This window comes from Macaca fascicularis, chromosome 14 (genome assembly GCF_037993035.2).
Source record: "Macaca fascicularis isolate 582-1 chromosome 14, T2T-MFA8v1.1".
NCBI classification, from domain to species: Eukaryota; Metazoa; Chordata; class Mammalia; order Primates; family Cercopithecidae; genus Macaca; species Macaca fascicularis.
Genome location: NC_088388.1, coordinates 109074283 through 109096485, shown reverse-complemented (window position 1 = coordinate 109096485; position 22203 = coordinate 109074283). Strand labels below are relative to the sequence as shown.

General features: G+C 36.3%; 1 protein-coding gene across 2 annotated transcripts in view; it reads right to left on the bottom strand.

Annotated features, from left to right (window-relative positions):
- ZC3H12C (zinc finger CCCH-type containing 12C) overlaps positions 1–22203 on the bottom strand; it is a 78128-nt gene that overhangs the window by 23190 nt on the left and 32735 nt on the right. For both annotated transcript variants that reach the window (XM_005579561.5, XM_045371071.3), the window contains exon 2: positions 11652–12403. In XM_005579561.5, the coding sequence (XP_005579618.3) occupies positions 11652–12403 (752 nt within the window). The remainder of the gene's footprint in view (positions 1–11651; positions 12404–22203) is intronic.

Sequence of the window (22203 nt, the reverse complement as noted above, 5' to 3'; positions counted from 1 at the left end):
GAGGTTTTGGGAGACTGAACTTAATCTAACCTTACTGACGCATGATGAAGGATGTGACTCATCATACATGCTAGATACAATATAAGGGACAACTGGAGGAGGTACTGATAAAGAATTACAAAATCAGAGTGAGCCAGATAAGGAATGATGATAAACAGGATGTCAGAGTAAGTGCCATGTAGCTACTGATGCAAATGAACTATCTGTTGACTGTTTACTAAAAAAGGACCGTAGCTTTAATTCCATATAAATAGAGGACATTCATCATAGCTCTATAGCCACTTATGGGCGGTCTGCAGGGACGCAGGGGTTTTCTGCTCAGTAACAAAATTAGTTAATTCTACATTTACGAATTAGCATGTTCCTTTGGGCCTTGATTACTTTTTTATCCCAACAATTTGGCAATAAGGAAGATTGGTATATCTCAAGTGAGTCCTTTTGCTGGGTGAATTTGTTGGAGGATTTGCGGTCACCCGAGATTAGGTAAGAACTCTGAATGTTTGCCAAAAAGTCTCCCTCTGACTACTTTGGCTGAGTGGGATTCGGTTCCCACTCAGGGAAAATTCCAAAGCCTCTCTGCAAATTCCAAGTTACAATTGAGCAAAATGGGTAACTCACTGAAGGTCCCATCTGATTCATCTTTAACAGTAGAAGAATATGAGATGCCTAGAATATTGTCAGTAGGTCTCTTTTTAAAAAATAAAAGGCTTCTTTTATTCTCTCACATTTGGCATAAGCGTACTTACAAAAATCCTGCTTTGCAATGGTCAAAAGAAGGCTCATTTGAAATAGACAAACTGATGTATTTACAGGAATTCTCAGAAAAACCCCACTCTAAAGGATTATTGGTATCTCTGGATCTCAGGAAATGAAAGAAGGAATGAAGTGGGCAGCCACAAAGAATGAATTAAGAAACCAGAGGAAGAGATTAAGTAACTGAAAGCTCCTATCTGTTCCTCCAGGTTCTTGACCCCTCTCTGCTGTTGCTCTTTCTACTTCTTGTTACCCTTCTTTGCCTCTATCTAGGACCTAGAAGAGTGGGGCAATGACCTTCTGGATGGATGGATGATTCCCAATGGCTACAGGATCTGGAGATAACTTCTCTTGGAAGGGGGAAAATTGTTAGCCTTATTAGAATATTCTAACGTGGATTCTATCTCCAAAACTTTCCTAAACTGAACATGCAAAACACAGCTAGGGAGGCAGAGATGAAGAAGAAAGAACAAGGAGTCTGAGAGTCTGGATAAGAGACTGTCCTAGAATTAAGGTATTAGGTTGGCAAGTGGTTGCTGTGGTAACTTGGATGAAAGGGGAGGCAAAAGGAGTAATGATACCAAACAGCAAAATGAGACTGACACTACAGTGCCATACAAACCAACTTATTTTTTTTCTTTTTTTTTTTAATGTTACTTTAAATTCTGGGATACATGGGTTGAACGTGCAGGTTTGTTACATAAGTATACATGTGCCATGGTGGTTTGCTGCACCTGTCAACCCATCACCTCAGTTTTAAGCCCTGCGTGCATTAGGTATTGGTCCTAATGCTCTCCCTCCCCTTCCCTCTGACCCCCCGACAGGCCGCAGTGTGTGATATTCCCCTCCCTGTAGTCACGTGTTCTCGTTGAATCAACTTATTTTTTCATCTCAATGTGAAGAAAATCAGCCCTACCCTTTTGTAGCTCCAGTGACTCAAATGCTTTTTTAAAGTGATCCAGGACTGCCAGGTACATCAGACATGGTAGGAGTGCATATGACCTTTTCCCCAGCTGATCGTACCCATCTTAAAGAGTTATTTCCCAGTGCTCTGAAAAGATCTGGAACGTTTGCCAAGGTGCTCTGTGGCACACTGGCTGCTGCATGGAGTTGCTCTGGCTGACTTTGTTTGACTAATGGAACAGGCATGATGGAGGCAAATGATAACCCCTCCTGTAAGGGAGTGCCCTGGCCTCAGGAAGCTGACTGCCTCCCCAAACAACAGGAGACTACCTCCTCTCATGCCTTAGAAACCCACCGCGAGGTGACCTGGGAGAAGCTGCAATGCTGCTGTTGGGTGAGTCCCCATTGATTTTCATCAGTGGTTCAGTGAGGCATTTTCTAAATTAACAAGGATGGATTTAAGAGCAGATCAGAATAGACCCTTATTCTTCTCTACGTTTATGGCAGCCTTGTTACTGGGAATTCAGGCACACGTAAAAGAAAAGGTATGTGGATGGTAAGAACAGACAAGTTTCTCAGGTATTGGCAATCGCAATCCAGTTTTGGGAAAAAAAATGTAGGAAGATAAAGACAGAAATTTAAGACTGCAGTGTTACCTTCCCAGTTAGACTTGTTCACAAGGGGTGCAAACCCCTTTCTGGGACTACCAACAAATAAGAGAAGTTCCTCTAATGAAAAGTCACTAGGGCACTACTATAGGAAGCCAGGACACTGGAAAAAGGGATGCTGGAAGAGACTGAGGAAGATGCAAGAGATGCAACCCAACCATGAAGCTTTACTACCCCCTCCAGAGATATCTCCCCTCAGAAAATCAGACAGGAAATAACTGGCAAGTGGCGCAAACTAGGAGCAAAAGTGACATAATGGAAGGGACTCGGTGCTGGAAATGGGAGAACCTCATCTGTTTGCTTGTTTTTCCTGCTGTAATCTTTTCCCGCTCTGTCTTGTGGAGACTAGAGCCATGAATTCTGCAGTTTCTGCTCATCTTTCTTGTTTTTACCCTGACCCATTAAAACAAGTTATGGGGCCGGGCGCGGTGGCTCCCGCCTGTAATCCCAGCACTTTGGGAGGCCGAGGCGGGCGGATCACGAGGTCAGGAGATCGAGACCATCCTGGCTAACACGGTGAAACCCCGTCTCTACTAAAAATACAAAAAATTAGCCGGGGGCGGTGGCGGGCGCCTGTAGTCCCAGCTACTCAGGAAGCTGAGGCAAGAGAATGACGTAAACCCGGGAGGCGGAGCTTGCAGTGAGCCGAGATCACGCCACTGCCCTCCAGCCTGGGCGACAGAGCGAGACTCCGCCTCAAAAACAAAGCAAAACAAAACAAAACAAAGACAACAAATTATGGGTTTCTCTCAACCAGCTTCTACCTTTTCTTTCTCCTCTGAGACTCCTGAGCCAATAGGTCCTCTGTTCGAAGAACATGCCTCTTTGTTTCTTGCTGCTGTTAATTTGTTGTGAAGGGAGCGGCTGTGTAACCTAAGGGCCATCATATTCTGTACTCTGGGTATTTGGAAGATTCTGTGAGACAGGGCACTTGAGCTGATGAGTATGTGCTTGTTTATATCAAGAGTAAGTATGTCCTGGGGATCTTCCATGCTATGGGCCACATTTTGAAGAACAGGGGCGTCCTAACATCAGGAGTAACTAAAATACCACATAGGATAGGAGATGCTGATTTACTAGAGTTACTGCAACTTCCTCCCCAAATTTCTGTAATTTGTTGTAGAGCTCAGATTGGATAATAAGATAAGATTAATCTGCAGGCCAAGCTGTGAAAAGGACTACTACACTTTGGACTGGGTTAACTGAAACCTCATTACTTCTATCCAAAAATGCCCACTCAGTTTCAGACAAATGCAACTCCTTATGAACTAGACAATTGGAAATTAGGGAGAGCTAAATGAACATAAATTATCTTAACAAATATATTCTTCATAAGACTTTCACTATTATAAATTTTCATTTTTCTGTAAATTCACTTTGTCTCATAGCTCTTACAAGATTATCTTTACTCAAGGCTAATATATTGGAAAAGCACATAAATTCTACTTTTCTGTTCTTAACAGAAGGGGCTAAGAAGTCAAAATAATATCTTGCATCCTATAACACCATATGAATTGCCACCGGAGAATTATGCTTGTTTGTTAATGGTACTACATTAACCACCTACAATGGTTAAGAGATAAGAGAGGTGCGTTTTATAATGCAGAGAAAAATTCCAGGGACCATGTATTTTAATGCAACGTACCTCAGTCTGGGACCTAGAGGGGAAGATGATGGGCCAACCATTTTTAGATCTGCCATACCTAAACAACCATAATGTTACATATTAATGTTTTCTTTGGGTATATATACAGATACCATTAACTAGGTTAACTGCAGAACAGGAAGGGTTATTTTAGAATTATAACTGTTACCTTCCAATGATAGACACGAGGAGTAATTGAAAAACATGGAAAAACCTAAAAAGAGAATGAAGGCATCTATAAAAAGAGACTGCCTCTTTTTAATACTTTATATGGCAGTGAAGAAAAGAACAAAGGAACCTCTTTTCAGTTATCTTTTTATTTCCTCAAATTTGATTTTACTACAATTTGCATATTATATAATGCTTGTTAAAAACCTTGGAAATTATAGGTGATCTTTATTTCTGAAACTTATATAATACGTATATTATTTACATGATCAAAGAAGACCTATTCTTAAAAAGTCTTTTTCACAAATCATCTAAAATCTAATGATACGAAGTACCTGGAATGGCACATTTCAGTACTCCAAATAGAGATGGCTTTTGAAGATACTGAAAATAATACAGCCTCTGGAATTTGACAGGAGTTTAATTCTTTTCTTTACCACTTTTCTGTGTGACCTTATTCTGAATCTCAGAGATTCTTATTTTGAATCTCAATTTCTCATCTTTGAAATGAAAGTAACCTCACCTACCTTATAGCGTTGTGAGAACTGAATAAGGTAATAAACCTAGCCAAGTGCCTGGCATATCGAAGGCTTCAACACATGTTAGTTTCTTTACTTTCTCATGTCCTCTCAGTCTTAATGTTTAGAAAATGGAAAAAAGCTTGTTTTGGAATAAAAATGAAACCGATAAAATACATCTTTATTTAATAGCTTTAATCTCACAAAAGTAAACTGTGACTTTTAGAGCAAAATGCATGATGTGTAGAGATCACTAAACAGTGTTTTAAAAAGAAACCAAACAGAAGATCAAGGTAATTATGGGATTCAAAAGGACATGCAACTGATTTTCTATAACCTTTTCATCTTTTATTTAAATTAAAAACTTGACCTGTAAGTTTGCTGTATTATAAGATGCACTTGCATAAGATACCTTCCACTGGGAAAATAAAGTATGACTATCAAGTTTCTATTACTTTAATGGGTAATTAGATTAACCCAACTATTGTGATAAGGACACAAGTTAGCAGGGTTTGTCAATGAAGTGGCTAGAATGGAAATATAAAGGTATCTTTTTAGGCTGGGCATGGTGGCTCACGCCTGTAATCCTGGCACTTGTGGGAGGCTGAGGTGGGAGAACTGCTTGAGCCCAGGAGCTCAACCAGCCTGGACAACATAGCAAGACCCTGTCTTTATATATATACATATACATATACATATACATATACATATACATATACATATATGTGTGTGTTTTTAAAAAGAATCTTTTTAAACTAGAAAATCATACTTGAATCTTTAGTATCAAAATCCTTCCAGTTTAGATATAGTTAATTATATTAGAGAAAGAGTATAGTAGATTTTAATCACAGAATAATTATAACAGAATATTAAGAAATATTTATAGAACATTAAATTATTAATATAAAGTCCAGGTACTCTTCAAATATTTGGTGAATTAATTTTATTTTTTTCTCATATTTTAGGCCTGATTTTACATAAACCATCTTGGACACATGAAAATAGATTTTAATTTTAAAGGACTCTAAAAAAAATGACTTTAAGACCTTCTTCACTGATGCATTTTTCAATGTTTAATGATTGTTAAATTCTTTTACATCTATTCTGTATTCCTTAAGCAGGGGGAAGTACAGCTGCCTATCATTTTCAATAGGAAAATGCAGAAACGTAGAAACAGGATGTTTTACTTTCTCTCATTGTAGTCCAATTAAATTTCATATTTATTTGAGAATCTATAATTCATCTCATGGGCATCTGGAGTTTTTTCTTTTGTATTGAAGGCTCATAACTATTTATGCATTCCTATATTGTTATTCTTATAGCTACTCAACTTTATTGTCTCTGATCTCTTTTCCAATATACAAAAATCATTCTGAAGCTAAATCTCATTCACAGGATGCTAAATATTAAACATACCACCAGAAAACTAAATCCATGTCCCTTGTTACAGATCATTTAAATCAATGCTTATCAAGCTGTGTTCCAAACAGAAATTCCATGGCATGGCAGGACCTTCTGGGGAGTACAGAAGGGAATTTTAAAGTGGGGAACACAACCCTGTACATCCTTCCCAATTCAAACAGAACTCTGCTCTTGCTTGATTTTAAATATTGGGCTTCCATGAAGAGATTTGCAGGACTGTACTGCTTTAAAGGAAAATAGAAGCCGGACAGTCATCGATTTAGGACAACAAAAATATTTAACACCAAAATTACTATGGAAGTCTATTATGAAATAATTATTACCCTTCAGTTGGTTATGAGCTTAACAGCAGTACAGTTGAGAGAGGTAGCTTTGAGAATTGAAGAGGCTAAGGAAAAAGGAAAGGAAAAAGATTTCCTTCACCATATAAGGTCTACAATTTGAGGCAACATCTAGCTGGTCAAGATCCAGTCTAAAGATGATAAAGAAAACACATCTGTTTAGTAGGTGTAAAAAGGTCTTATTAACGAAAGTAGAAAACATGGACTCTAACCACTTTTTCCTCATTTTGTGTAACTGGTAACACTAGTTAGGTGAAGATCTGTGATTAACTTTATTTCTATGTAATAGGATTACTAAGGTTGCCCATTTTTAGGTTAGAGTTGAAATAAGCACACTTGAGATAATAGGAAAGTTCACTGCTGATTGGTCTATTAAAGTACATGATGTTGATCACAACTAGAATTATGTACTTAGAATTATAAAGAGGTGCAATGGAATATAACTCTAACATCTGTCTTTGTCATGCTCCACAATAATATAACTAAACAACAACAAAAGCTAGCTCTGATTATTTGATTCTTTTCATAGTCTCTAAGGATATTCTTTAAAAACAGTAAGAGAAATGGGGCACTGCCAAATGAAGTAATACCTGTGACACGCACCTAGAGGGAATTTAAGCTATCCTTTAATAAATGTTACTTCTAGTAAACTGGGGCTTACAAAACAGTCTACTAAGAGGCTATTCAATAGAAATATAATGTGAGCCACATATGTAGTTTTAAATCATCAGGCATAGCATATTAAAAAAGTAAAAAGCAGCTGAAGTTAATTTTAGTATATATTTCATTTAACTCAATATATCAAATTCTTTAAATCCACAATCAACATAAAAGTTACTCAAATAGTTTACATAGTTTTGTACTAAGTCTCTGAAATGTGGTATGCATTTTATATTTACAGCATATCTCAATTTGGGCTAGACACATTTCAAGAGTTCAACAGCCACATGTAGCTGGTGGCTATCCTACTGTGGATCATGCAGGTCTACTGCACACAATTTTGATACAGTTTTGTTGAGAGAGTCAAAAACACATTTGTATAAATTCTGGCAATTTTTAGTCTCATCTGTAGTCTAAACCATATATTTGGACTAGGTGTCCAGGATGATTTTAGTAAATATAAATCAGTGCTGTACTTAAATGATAAACAGGCAACAGGAGAGCAAAACCAACCAAACAACTGAAGGCAAATTTTAGAACCTAGGCAAGAAAGCCTTCAGTATTCAAATTTATAATAAAAAGAGTTCTCAAGTTCATACAGTTTTACAAAGCAGATTAGATATAAGAAAGGCTTTGTACTTTTTAAAAGATTAATCAGAAGCTTAAATCTTGATTGTACAGATTGCTAAACTCTGCTTATATTTCATAAATATATGGGCTTAGTTCATTTTCTTGATACAGAGGAAAGTTATCACAGCTTAATGTATTTTCCCTGTTCATATTCTGACTCTATAATCTATATCTGATATCTGTTCAAACTTTAAGAAAATTACTTCAGTGATTTACCTGCAGTGCTTTTTTTTAACACCCCAGTTAACAATCAGATGTGTACTAACACCAGCTGTTTTCCAATATGACTCTTTGGGGAACTGAGTATAAACTCTCAAGCAAATGGTTGGTTTATTTCTCTATTCTGTATCATTTGATTGGTATACAAAAGCAATGATGTTCTTGGTGCATCTTTTTCCAGGATTTGTCCACAATTTAACTTTTGCATACATTTTCAAACATAAGTGGGTCTCTTTGTCTCCAATCTTAGTGCTCAAATCCATTCTCTACATTTCTCTACAGAGTGATTTTTCCTAAAGGCAAATATTACTATGCCACTTTTTTCCTTGCTTGAAATCTTCTGGTAGCTCCCCATCACTAACAGAGAGAAAATACAAGCATGGATCCCATTGGCAAAAGTGGTTCACCTGAGATTATTAGCAAACAAAACATTTATCCTAATACTGCACACAAACATGCAAAAATAAAGCCTACCCACCAGTCAGGGGAGAGATTTGATCTAACCCCAGAAACCTGGGTTCACTGCCCAAAAGGTAGAACTTGCCATGATAAAGGAGGGAAAAGTTTCAATAGTCTGTTCATATCAAAAACACAAGAGTGGTGTGGCCAGCTTTCATTCTAACACTCAACAGAAGAATGTGTGCTATGGCATGACATAGAGGTAGCCATTGAAGCTGTGGGCTTTTTCATTCTTATTTTATATAAAATCCGGAAGAAGCTGAAGTAGGATATGGAGATTTGGTTAATCTTAATGAAGTCAGATGACTAGGTCATGGAAGTATATTGAAGAACTCAAACACTTTTAGGTACCAAAGGGGTCTAACATCGTTTTATCACATTCCCACTCTGGATAGCTCACTAGAATTTGTTGCTATTGTTGTTGTTTTTGAGATACGGTCTCACTCTGTCGTCCAGGCTAGAATGCAGTGATGTGATCTCAGCTCACTGCAGCCTCCGCCTCCTGGGCTCGTTCCATCCTCCCACTTCAGCCTCCCGTGTAGGCATGCACCACCATATCCAGCTAATTTTTGTATTTTTAGTAGAGATGGGATTTTGCCATGTTGCCTAGGCTGGTCTTGAACTCCTGGCCTCAAGTGATCCACCTGCCTCGGCCTCCCAAAGTGCTGGGATTATAGGCATAAGCCACTATGCCCAGTCTTAATTGTATTTTCTTAATAACAAGTCATTTGAACCTAAAACCAGGGAAAAATCTAGAAAGCAATGGATTCATTTAAGAAAATATATTAATTTAAACTAGAGGGTACATGTGGATAGAGACTAATTCTATATTCCACAAGAGGAGAATGCTAGAAGATGTATTTTTAAATAACTCATCTGAAAATTCTGTTATACAGCCATGTTTAGGTTAGGTGTTCCTCAAGGATCTATGACCTTCCTTCACTATTCCCTCCTTTGGCAATTTTATGGCTTTTGGTCTTACATGTTATCACTAAGGTAATCATTCAGACATTCTGGATTATTACAAGAAAAAGATCATTTTGTGGTCGAGTTTGGGAAAGATCAAACAATAGAGAGGTAATCTTACTGAAGTCCTTCTCAAAGCCCTATGCACATTCCATACCTCTATGACACTTGGCGAGATTCTTTCCACTCCATTAGAAAGGGTTTGTATCCAAACAGATCTCCTACCTCCCATACATCACTGCAAAAATTATCAGTATATGGCACAACTCCACTCTTGAAACTCCTCTACTGAAAACCCTTCAATGACCCTTCGATTACAAAGCCAGCTTTAAATTCTCTAGTAAGATCTGGCTTTAACCTTTTCAACTTAGTTTTTCTCTTTTTTATATGATGAAGCATACAGGCTTTTAAGTCAGACATATTTGGGTTTGAATTCCATTTTATCTTGGCAAGTAATTCAAATCTTGTTGAATTTGCTTATAAATGAAAGAAAGATAATACTCCCTCCACCCAAAAAACTATTTACAGGATTATAGGTTGGTTCTCCTCATAGTCTATGTGAAAGAACTTGCTGTCACCTACAGAAAACAGTAGTTCCCTAATTTCAGCATACATCATTATTGGAAGGCATACTACTTACAAAGTGATGCCTGAGTTACATTTTGAACTTGACTTGGTAGGTCTGCATGGAGCTTGAGAAGTGCATTGTCCAATATAGTAGTCAATAGCCACATCAGGATACTGAGTACCTGAAATATGGCTATTCTGAATTGAGATGTGCTATAAGATATACACCAGATTTCAAAGACTTAAAATCAAAAGAATAATGCAGGCCAGGAGTGGTGGCTCACGCCTGTAATCCCAGCACTTTGGGGGGCCTAAGCGGGCAGATCACTTGAGGTCAGGAGTTTGAGACCAGCATGGCCAACATAGTAAAACGCAGGCTTTACTAAAAATATAAAAATTAGCCAGGCACAGTGGCATGTGCCTGGAGTCCCAGCTACTCAAGGAGGCAGAGGCATGAGAATCGCTTGAACCTGGGTGCAGAGGTTGCAGTGAGCCAAGATCGTGCCACTGCACTCCAGTCTGGGTGACAGAGTGAGATCTTGTCTTAAAAAAAAAAAAAAAAAAAAAGAAATGTAAACTATCTCATTAATAACTTTTTAAAATTGATTACATGTCAGCAAGATATTTTAGATTTTAGACATGTTAGCCTAAACAGTATACATTAGTCACATTAATTTTACCTGTTTCTGTTTACTTTTTAATGTAGGTACTAGAACATTTAATATGGCATACATGGTTTGCATTGTATATTTCTCTTGGATAGCACTGATATATATAATCTGCATTTTCAACAAGTCCCTCAGATGATTCTCTGGTAGGCATCCTCAGGTCACCTTCTGAGAAACTGCATATGAAACTCTAAGCTCTCCAGAAGAACTAATGCTTTTATACATGTATCTTTTTATCTTCACAGCGCTCTGAACATTGTGAGCAGTTACCCATAAACTGATTGAATTTAGATGTGCTTTAAATATTAAGCCATCAAAATTACTAAGAAAAATTTCTTTAAATATTTTATTAAAAAAAAAAATATATATACACATATATATATTTGGTATAGGTAGGCGTTCCCTATGTTGCTCAGGCTGGTCTCAAACTCCTGGCCTCAAATGATCCTTCCACCTTCACCTCTCAAAGTGTCGGGATTACAAGTGTGAGCCACCCTGCCTGGCCAAAAAAATTATCACTGAAAGTTTTGCTCCCCCCCCCCCCCACCCCGTTCCCTAAGAATTATTTCTGATTTGCATTTCTTGACTGGAAACAACTCAAACTACAAAATAATTCAAACTACAGCTTTGGTTTTTTCTCAAATCAATAAAATACATAGTTTATTTGCTAGAAGAATTAGGGTTATTTAATTTCTTAAAGAAATAGACCATTTGACTAGATTCTAAAATTGTTGAATATTATATCAAATTATTCATTTAAAACTACTGATTAATACTAAACCAGAAATACACACTAATTTTTATACCATAGAAATTTAGCCAGATGAGGACAAAAAGAGACATATCTGAGAAAAACGGGTCTCTATACAGGGATAAATGAAGGAAAGATAGGGCTGAGTGCCCTGAAAGAAGAGAGACGGAAAACTAATGTTTTCTAAAGTTAACATCAGGATACAGAAAAAATGTTGACCTTAATGACTATGAGAAGGAAAATAGCCACAAAATTAGAAATAACTTTTAAAGATTATTTGGTAGTAATTTTCAGTAACGATTTTTCCACTTACCTCATTGCCACATTGCTGCCATCAATAACTATTGGTCTCAGATTTTCACCATCATCTGTTACAATCTCTTGCATTGGAGATTCAGACCTCTGAGATTCCAGGGAAGAAGTTTCCCGTGTTATAGTGTTAATTGTACTAACCGTCTGATCAGCCTCACTTTTATTTCCAAGTTTGACAAGTTCTCCCAAAATATCATTGATTAAAGCATCAGTACCAAGTTTGTTTAGTACAAGCTGAACCTGTTCTTCAGAATATCCTAACTTAAGTGCAAACTCCAGTTTTGTTTGGTATTCTCGCACCACATCAGGTGGTTTCTTTGCTTCCTTGGATGTAGTCTGGGACTCTTCAGGTTTAAAGTCTTGCAAAATTTCATTGCGCTTGAGTATGTGAGGCTGTAAACAGGGAGACCTGCAGAGTTGTCTGTGAGTCTTAGTTATTAAGCCTGGCTCTACTGAAATGCTACCCGATTGTTCTGACTCATGATCAGAATTTGTGTTTTCTTCAGAGTCACCAGAGCTTGCATTCTCTTCAGACACCTCTTTTTCATCCTTTCCCGCATTAACGGTATCCATACTTGGTCTCTCTACTGTTGACCAAGGTGCAGCTGGACTTAACTGTGGGTCACTGCTCTCCACATAAAGGTGGCCGAGGTCATGTCCTAGGTGATCCTTCAAGCCCATGAAGCTGTTATGTGCACTTGACTCCACTTTGCTATTTTTTCCGTATTCCTGAATGCAAAGCACCCCGTATTCCTAGAGAAAAATGTAAAATGTTTAGAATTTCATAGTTATGGCTTGATTTCTGTCTTGATGGAGAAGTCAGAAGAGAATTACTCAACTACTGAATATCTATTAATATTTTGTATTTTGTCTACATCCTCTCCTCCCTCCTAACACCCTTGCCAAGAGAGTGTCATCTGCCATTTTTCAGAAGAAGTTATAAATTAGAAAGGTCATGTAATTCCTCCAAGGCAACAAAGTAAATAAGTAGTAGAAGTGGATTTTTTTACCCAGTTTCATCTGACTCTAAAACCCATGCTTTTCCCACTATATCATGCTCCTTCTCAATCTCGATGAATCAGATTTTTCTACTTTTAGGACAGCTTATAATTCTAGAGTGACACATAGAATATTATCAAAAAGTATGTTTTTAATATGCATGACAGGTTATTTACATTTTTCTCTAACAGAATTTGTAAGTATCTATATTCTTTTAAAGAGAAAACCACGTGGAAAGAAACCATTAACTTACACTTGAAAAATAATTATTAATCTGGATGAAGCTTAACAGCAATCTAAAGAACTTTCAAAAATAATATAGATACTGCAATGAAAGAGCACATATTCTAAGATGGCCAGAATGGAATTAAATTATTACAAAGTGAGTTAAATTCTTCTTAGAGATGAACAGGGTTTTGCCCTAGTAATCATGATTTTTTTGACTCTGGAACATGATAACACAATATACTTTCTAGCATTATGCTATCCTTATTAAGTGCCAGGGAAACAACAGTCTCTTTCATTCCAGGAAAAAATAAAACTTGTTTTATTCTGTCTGCACTTGTGGAAAGCAGAGATGATATCTCACATAAAATTAGCAGCAAACAATTAGGCATATTAAATAATGTTATCTCAGTTTCTTGAATTTTATGGCAGAAAATGCTCCTGTATTATATCAGATTAACTAACCCTTAATCTGCATTTGGTTAAAAAGTGATCTTTTTTCCTATTTTTCACCATATAAGAATACTTTTACTATTTAAATTTTTTTTTTTTTTTTTTTTTTTTTTGCCATTTTACTATTTTTCCTTAAAGACTATTGGAAATGTTATTTCTCTACTAGGAATGGGTTAGGGAAATAAAGCTATTTTCTCTGGTGCTTCATTGTAAGAACTACATCCACATCAATGATTTCCTTTTTTTTTTTTTTTTTTTTTTATATGGGAGTCTTACTCTGTTGCCCAGGCTGGAGTGCAGTGGTGTAATCTCAGCTCACTACAACCTTTGCCTCCCATATTGAACTGATTCTCCTGCCTCAGCCTCCTGAGTATCTGGGATTACAGGTGAGTGCCACCACGCTCAGTTAATTTTTATACTTTTAGTAGAGACAAGGTTTCGCCACGTTGGCCATGCTGGTCTCAAACTCCTGACCTCAAGTGATCCGCCCGCCTCGGCCTCTCAAAATGCTGGGATTACAGGTGTGAGCCACCGCGCCTGCCCTCATGATTTACTTGTTAAGGCAATTCTAGTATTCTACCCAGACACAGCATAAGCAAGCCAGCGGCAGTTGAATTTGAGACTGCCATAAAACACCTATTTAAAACTAACCTGAAAAAGAAAACTGAGAAAATGTTTCTAAAGCTCTTCCACATCATATTTACACTAGAAAATAGCTATTATATGAATGTTAAAAGAAAATGCTAAGCGATTTTCTGAGAAGTCACAAATTTGAAAGCATACCTGGTAAAGTTTAATTAGAGAGTCAAGTAATGAAATACATTTTATTAACTATGGTAAATACTAGAGAAGAGAACATGGGATCTTCAGCTTGATAATACACTTAACATTCCTTCAGTGTAGATCTCATACATGCTTCTACAGGAGTTTCCTCAGGGCTTATTCCCTGAGAAGATAGACAACTTTAATATCATTGTTCTACTAATACAGCATTCATTAGTTTTAAAGAAACATCAATTCCCCTAGCTCTGGATTGCCCAACTCATAAAAAGAAATATCCCTTAGGAGAGCTCTATATACATCTGCTTCATTATTAAGCTGTATCCACTTCATTTTTTCCTATTAATATGGATATGCATGAGCCCAATTATTTAGAATTGAAGGAAGGAATTTTAAAAACAGATTTTTACACCCTGTGATTTATTAACTACTGTAATATACTAACACCATAATACAAGTAACAAATCACAGCAGCATCCTAATAAAGGGATACAGTTAAAAGAAAAGTCCACACTACGGCCTTCGTGGCGCTCCCACCAAAAGTATCTTAAACGAGGAAAACCTATTGGAAGCTGGGCTGCTTGGCAACCAGAAGCTGGTTGCTAAGCTGCACTCCTTTAACATGCCATCATGAATGCTAGCACAGTGAAAGAATAATTTGGTATGAACAAAAGCCTATAAAAGAGACTGGGACTTAAGTGCGTCTGGTTTACCCTCCAAGAACAATGCAGCTGCCAAACCAATCTGGAAGCTCCGACATCATTGTTCTGTAAACCCCACAATCTGCTCTGACTGCAGGAAGTGCATTTAATGGGCAACATTTTTGATGTCCCCTGAAAAGTTTGGGTTTTGTACAAGTGCTGTTGTGAGATAATTCTTCAAGATAATGACTTGCTGACCAAATCCCTGAATTGACCTAGGAAATATTATTTAATATTGAGCAGTTTGGGGTTTGCTTTTGTTTTTGTTTTTTGTTTTTTTTACATCAGACAAGATGAATACCTTATGAAAAATACAACCAGTGGCAAATATTAGAGCAAAATGTTCTGCTTAAAGGATAATTGGAATTATTCTTCTTAACTTTCACATTTTTCAAAGTAACAAAATTAAATACTGCAAAGTTTTTAAACTGAAAATCAATCACTCTAAAGAGTATTTAAATCTTTCTGTATCTTCTATCTAATATTTTAAAAAAGTGTCAGTGATACTACCTAAACCTGCTATACCATGTAGTTTTATTATATATGGCTATCATGATACAAGGGGGAAAATGGGATTTTCAGTTTCTTTTAATAACTAAATCACACAAACCTCATTTGTATACCAATGTATCTAGTGGATACCACATACTTTTAACGTGTGATAATTTATGTCATTTGCACATAATTTTAAGTAAAAAGTTTACAATAATTAGGCTGACTTTTTAATGCTAAGGATAAATGTAAGCCTAACCTACTTAAAAAGAAATTAACATCCAATTTTTTAGGCAAATAAGTTTTGTCTTAAAATATTCTAGTTGAACTTTTTTCACACTGACAGGCCTCTCTTCATCTTCTAGATTTCATTGGTTAGCTCAGAGAAGGTTATCCAATGTCACTGTGTACTAAACAAGCAGTTAAATGATTTTTTAGTCCTTGCAAAACAAGAAACTAAATAGAAACCATACAAATAGGGACAAATGAGTTCAATTTCCAGGCCTATAAGCATACTACAAATTTGAAATAACCTGATTTGTAGTGATCCAAATGGTAAAGATTTGGTTTTTAAAACTTTGATCTCTAGAATGCTTCCTTACCCACTTGTAATTAGCAAATGATTGCCCTTACTTAATAGGGCACCTAAAAACAACCCAGAATTTGGCAATGTCTTGAAATAATTCAATGAAGAGCTACATGATAAAGATTTAAAAACATGGCATTTTAATAGGCTGCTGTATTTGTTAATATAATGCAATATGTAAAACTTACAAGAAATTACTATGACAAACTTAAGAAGAATGGTATATAATCTTTATTTTCATTCAGTTTTTTAAAATGATTCCCAGAACCAAATGGGAACTCATGGAAGTCAGGAAAGAAATGGAATTTTAAAAGAATGGAAAAGACCATTAACAGCACAAAATGTATTATGACATGTAAAGTAGAAAATATTTTTCATTTCTTAAAAAATTATTAGACTTTTAGGTTTGCATTTACTACAATGTAAACTCATATAAACCATCTTAAATGTAATCAATGAAATATTAACTAATAGGGGTAATTTTGCTCATTTCATGAAGCAGCATAGTCCAAGTTTCACAAAGTAGGTCAGTTTTTACTCCCATAGTTACCAAAAACCTCCAAGAAATACAGCTAATTTTTAAACTGTATCATCAGGGCTTCATTGTAATTGACCTTAAGACATTATAGTCTTGAATACAAAAGGAATTGGGTACATATACAGTGATTTGTGAAGATTCCTATAATTATAAATCTATAAATTCCTTCCAGATATGGTATTGGAAACTCAATTTTTCTTGCTAAAAGGCAAGTTGAAAAGTAAATAATATTATTTGTTGAAAAAGAACTAAATGTTCTTGCTAATTCTGTAGATGATGATGAAGTGTAGCTAATTCTTTTAATTATCAAAAAGAAATGTACTAGCTGAATGCAGGTTTACAATATAATGGCTATTCACTAGAAATTTATTGCACACACTGAAATTCCTCCATCTAGTGACCAAATTTTCTTAAAGTTCTCATTAGTTAACTTGGATAATTCTTCATCTCAAATCAGATTTTTAAAAAAATCTTTTTTCTATTCTAAAGAGCCTCCTATTAATCAGGAATATTAGACCATAAACTTGTTAAGCCGATTTATTTGTTTGTAATGTAAAGTTACAATGCCATAAAAGTGGGTTCTGGTTGTTATCCAAATGGTAATACTATGAGAACAATAAAAATAAAATAATGAATATGTAATAAATACCTACTGCTGTAGTCTCTGTGTATTTAATTACCATTGTATTTGAGTGAGTGCTGTTGTCTGCATCCCTCTAGCTAACAAAGGAGGGATGTCCCTTTGAACAGATTGGTTAATGCTCTGGGGCAACAGATGTCTACTGGAACTGCAGGAGACCAGCAACTGGTGGCCTGCCCATCTTCAGAAAACTTTCAATAGACTTATGCATATGTTCGCACAATAGGGCATGTGGTAGAAATGAAAACCTCTTTTTAACCCTTTATGCTCTTTCCTTCCCTCCCAACTGATAGATGCAAGTCTTTGTTTCTTCCTCCCTTCCCCTTTACAGAACTCTTGAAGAAAATAGTTCTTGGAATGACATCTTCAATCTAATGTCTGAAACTAATGTAAGGGAGAAGAAAGGTGAGAGTGAAGAAATGAGAAACTGTACATGAATACTGAGATTGCTGACAAAGCAACTGAATGCTGAATCATCGCATCTAAAACGAGTTGAAACATCTACCTACATCAATCCATCTCCCCAAGCTAGACTTTTAAGACAACAGAAAGCTCTATCGAATCTTACCATTTTATAGCACCTAGGTACGACAGTGACATCTTAAGAAACTTAAGACTTTGACAAGATTTAAATCCACCATTTATCGAAAACATCGGAACATTTATTATAACTTGACTTTAAGCTCCAAATGATTATATGTCATGCTTAATGCCTTATAAATGTTCATGATGCTATAAATAATTATATAACTCTAGAATAGAAAAGTGTAAAAATCTGCTTCGCAGACATATTTTACAAAAATAACTTAACTTTCTGGTATGTTGGCACTATGTAATAACTTGTAGACTTTCATTGGAGGTGCTTTCTTTTGCAGAGTTCAAATTAATACTCTGAATGTTTAGCAAAGTTTAACTTCCAAGGCATTAAAGTAGCACAAATACTCACGTTAGCAGGAAAATACAAAGACATTGGTTTCTGTAGCAGCTTCAGCAGTAAACTCCTTAACACAATTTTAGCTGCAGACTTCCAGGCAGGCAAGGAGAACAATGAATGGTTGAACAGATGGAATGGCAGTGTCTTTGCTTAACCTATTACCGAGTGGAATCACAGCCAATCATAGGCCAGAAAGCTCACAATTAGTTGGCCGGGCAGATGCAAGACAACCTCAGCACCCTGCGTCAGGTTCGTAGGTTTCTAAGATAAGCAAGTTGATGTCATTCGCAGGGTCTGCCCCGGGCAGCATGTGTATTAACGAGGGGTGTGCAGCAACAATAGGCCATACAAAGCTGACTAGTAGGCAGCTGCTCTATGAGAGCGGAGTCATTAGAGAGCAGGCTGCCAACAAGAAACACCTGGCTTGGGCAGACTTCAGCTTTTCCTCCTAGTTTTTAATGCGTGAAACAAAGAAACCAATTATATTTTAAAGTAGTAAAAGTTGCATGTTTCCAAAAAGTTGAGGCTATACTGTAGTCTATGAGCTTTTTATTTTTATTAAAGAAAGAAAATGAAGTGTGTCAAAGTAGCAATTAACTACTGCAGTAATCCCTGTCTTTAATAAATGAGTTACTGGTGAAATGAGACAGAAGGGTATAGTCAAACTATTTCCCTGGAAATAGTGGAAAATCTGTATTTTTAGGCATTTGTTAATTTGCTGCAAGATAAGAAAACAAAAAGGAGAGATGATGCAAATACAATTGCGAAAGAAAAAGACTTAAGAGATCACAAATAGAACTGATTTTTAAAAATTCACTGAAAGTGTAGCATAGTAAGATAAAACACAAGTTCTGTCTAACTTTGTGCCAAATGAGTCATCTAAACTGTAGATTTAGACAGAATTATTTAACTTCAACCTAAAATCACCAGAATAACCTATCCTGTGTATGCCAAGTAGCAGTGTAAAATTGTTTTACTATAGATACTAGTTAACCATGTAATTAAAGAGAAGCAAAGTCATTATATTTTAATATACAACATAACTATTTAAAGCATTTGTATTTCATAAAATGTGTAAGATGTAATACTCAAATTTTAGCTCAGGAACAAGTTAACATTATAAATACTATGACTTTCTGTAGTGTACAGTGTATATAAAAATAAGCCCCTTTGGTGAGTAAACTTGTTATCCCGATTTATTCCAAAGTTTCAGACTGCAGCATTTATAATACTGTGGACTACTTGCTTTTGTGGGCTGCATAAGTTATACCTTGAGTGGCCTCTGATTATGAACAAAAAAAAAAAAATCAATCAAAATGTAACTACTATAAGGCATTGTAAGGATATTTCCCTACTAAAGAAAAAGGAACTCTATAGCTGTTCTACTATTTCCTTATGTGATGTAGAACACAAGCATGCACATTCCCTTTTCATTCCAGTGCAAATTAAAACAGTGAAGGCAAAGAACTGCTCTTCACATAGAATTTTCTGCTATAGGCTGATTTATGCAGAGCCTAGACTTTTTCATTATATGATCATGAATTCTAAAGAAATGAAAAGTACCCAAAACAATCAAAATCAATCTCCTTTTATACACAAATACAGAGGTTACACACAATTAGGATCGTTTGTGAATAGTTGGAAAAAAGTAACACTAGTTTGGGACTCCTGGCCTTGTCCTTATTGTGCCTACTCAAATGCAAATAAGATCATCTCTATTTACAAAATAAGAAGATCTACATAGTTAAGATTTTTCAGTTATCGCACAGAAAACACTTCTTCTGACTACTAAAAACTGAAAATTATTGTTGTTTCCAGAAAGAAAACTAAAATATAAAGTACCATATTACAGATCATCATTTGTTTACAGATACTTCCTCAAGAGAGTTCCAATATTTTATTGATATATGCCATTCCAAAAATGGTAGGAAATTTAAAAATCAGTGAAAATATTTTTGAACTAAATATAATCACTGGGTTCTGAATGACAAACTAATTTCTAAAGTAAGACCAAAAGGTTATAGCAATATTACTGATATAGTTAAGGCAATGGTCTAATTTCATAAACCCATCAAGGATCAAGATAAAACATCTCTAGTATTATCATTTATTGCAAATTACAGTGTGAATTACACAGAATTCAAATGTCACATCTTGGGTAAGCATATGGATGTCCCAGAAATGAAGAAAGACTTTATCTTTTTTTTTTTGATGGTGGTGATAGTTCTTTTTGAAATCTCCTGAGTGAAAAATATATCAGCCCTGAAAGGAATAAGAGAAAGGCCACTGTTATGGCTAATAAATGTAATTCTTCTGGTAAAACTGAGATTGATTGAGTAGGATAAATACGAAAAACGTAACGTGCATGCACACAAAGTCGTTACAACTGAAACCTAATAAAACTTAATAGCTGTGCACTGACTAGAAGAGACACTGAGGTCAGTATGTACGAATTCATATTAGAAACTCTTTCTTTTGTATATATCAAGGAAACTACTTGGTGTGAATAGACAGTCTTCTTTTTTCCCTTGGGTTTTCTTCCTTCTCTTTATCCCTTGCTACTATAGTTACTACTTCACAGCTTTAATTTAGGAGGAGGAGGAATCTGCTCACTAATGCCTGCCACTGTGAACACAAAGAATGAGAGAAACTACCCCAGGGCTCAGCAGGAAGCCTGATCTCTAGCACTGGATTAAGCTTTTTTGCAAACAGCAAATAAAGGCAGTGATCTGAAAAAGCTAATCAGATCCTGCTGTGGTATTTAGACTATTTCGGTTGCTAGTATTGGATAATGTTAAGCACATTAAAACATCTGTAGGTGAAAAGACAGTCCCCAGTCTGGCTTTCTTAGTCACATGGCCCTAGTCCACTTCCCACTACAGGGCAAACACAAACAGCTGGACTGGGCTCTGTTTGGGTCACTGCAATAAATGACTGAGCACAATGCACACTTATGACAGAAAAAAAAAAAGTGTAGTTTTAGGAGTATTATACTAAAATCTGTCTATGCCAAGGGTGGGTCTAATATTTGAAACTTCAACCATTTGAGAGGGGCTTGTACTTTTCCTGAGGCATGAATGTGAAACAAGTAAGCTTTGATGTGGGGGTATGGCATCAATTATCTTTGCCAGCAGTGATCTGAGTTCACTTTCCTGGGACCACTCTCGTAATACGGACTTGTTCCTCTTTAATATATAATCTCTCTCTCTTTTTTTTTTTTTTCTTGAGAGAGTCTCGCTGTGTTGCCCAGGCTGGGGTGCAGGGGCCCAATCTCAGCTCAGTGCAACCTCTACCTCCCAGCTTCAAAGGATTCTCAAGCTTCAGCCCCCGAAGTAGCTGGGACTACAGGCCCCAGCCACCACGCCCAGCTAATTTTTGTATTTTTTAGTAGAGATGGGGTTTCACCATGTTGCCCAGGCTGGTCTCAACCTCCTGGCCTCATGTGATCTGCACACCTCAGCCTCCCAAAGTGCTCGGATTACAGGCATGAGCCACCACGCCCGGCCTATAATCTCTTTTGATCCTAATGATGACACCATGGAAGTAAGCTTATTATATCAAATTTTCCCAACTGTCCCCAAAACGTTGAAGTTAAAATTTTAATCAAAAACTATTATTTTTGAGAGTTTAAAAAAAAACCAACCAACAACAATAACAACAACAGAAGCTAATTCATACACACAGTGTAAAAGAATGGAGTAAAAAATCAAACAGGCATTAACTCTAACATCTGAGAGTTATTATATTTAGGAAGTCAGACAGGCCATGAGCTCTCTTACAGAAAACTACACTTCTGAGTGCTATTTGAAAAGTGTTAAAGACTAACTTTAAACCACAAAACAATGCTAAGAATATTGCCTGTATGAATTAAAGACAAATAAATTGCTGTAGATCTAGGGAGCACTAGTTAACAGAAAGTCGTAGGGTCGAATGTATCAAGAACCTGATAAACATCTGAGACATGCCCATTCTAGAAAGTACTGTTGAAAGCGTTAGACATTCTCCTAATTCCTTTCTGTCCATGAAACCATGTCACTTTTCGGAGAAGAGGCAGACCCCAAAAGTTCCAACATTAGCCCATATTTGAAGCCTGCCCTGAATACAATCCACCCAAAGTAACTTCTGGAAAAAGGTACCTTTATATTTAACATTAACTGTAAGGAAAAAGGTCTCAACTGTAATCAAGATCGTATGTTTAAAATAAA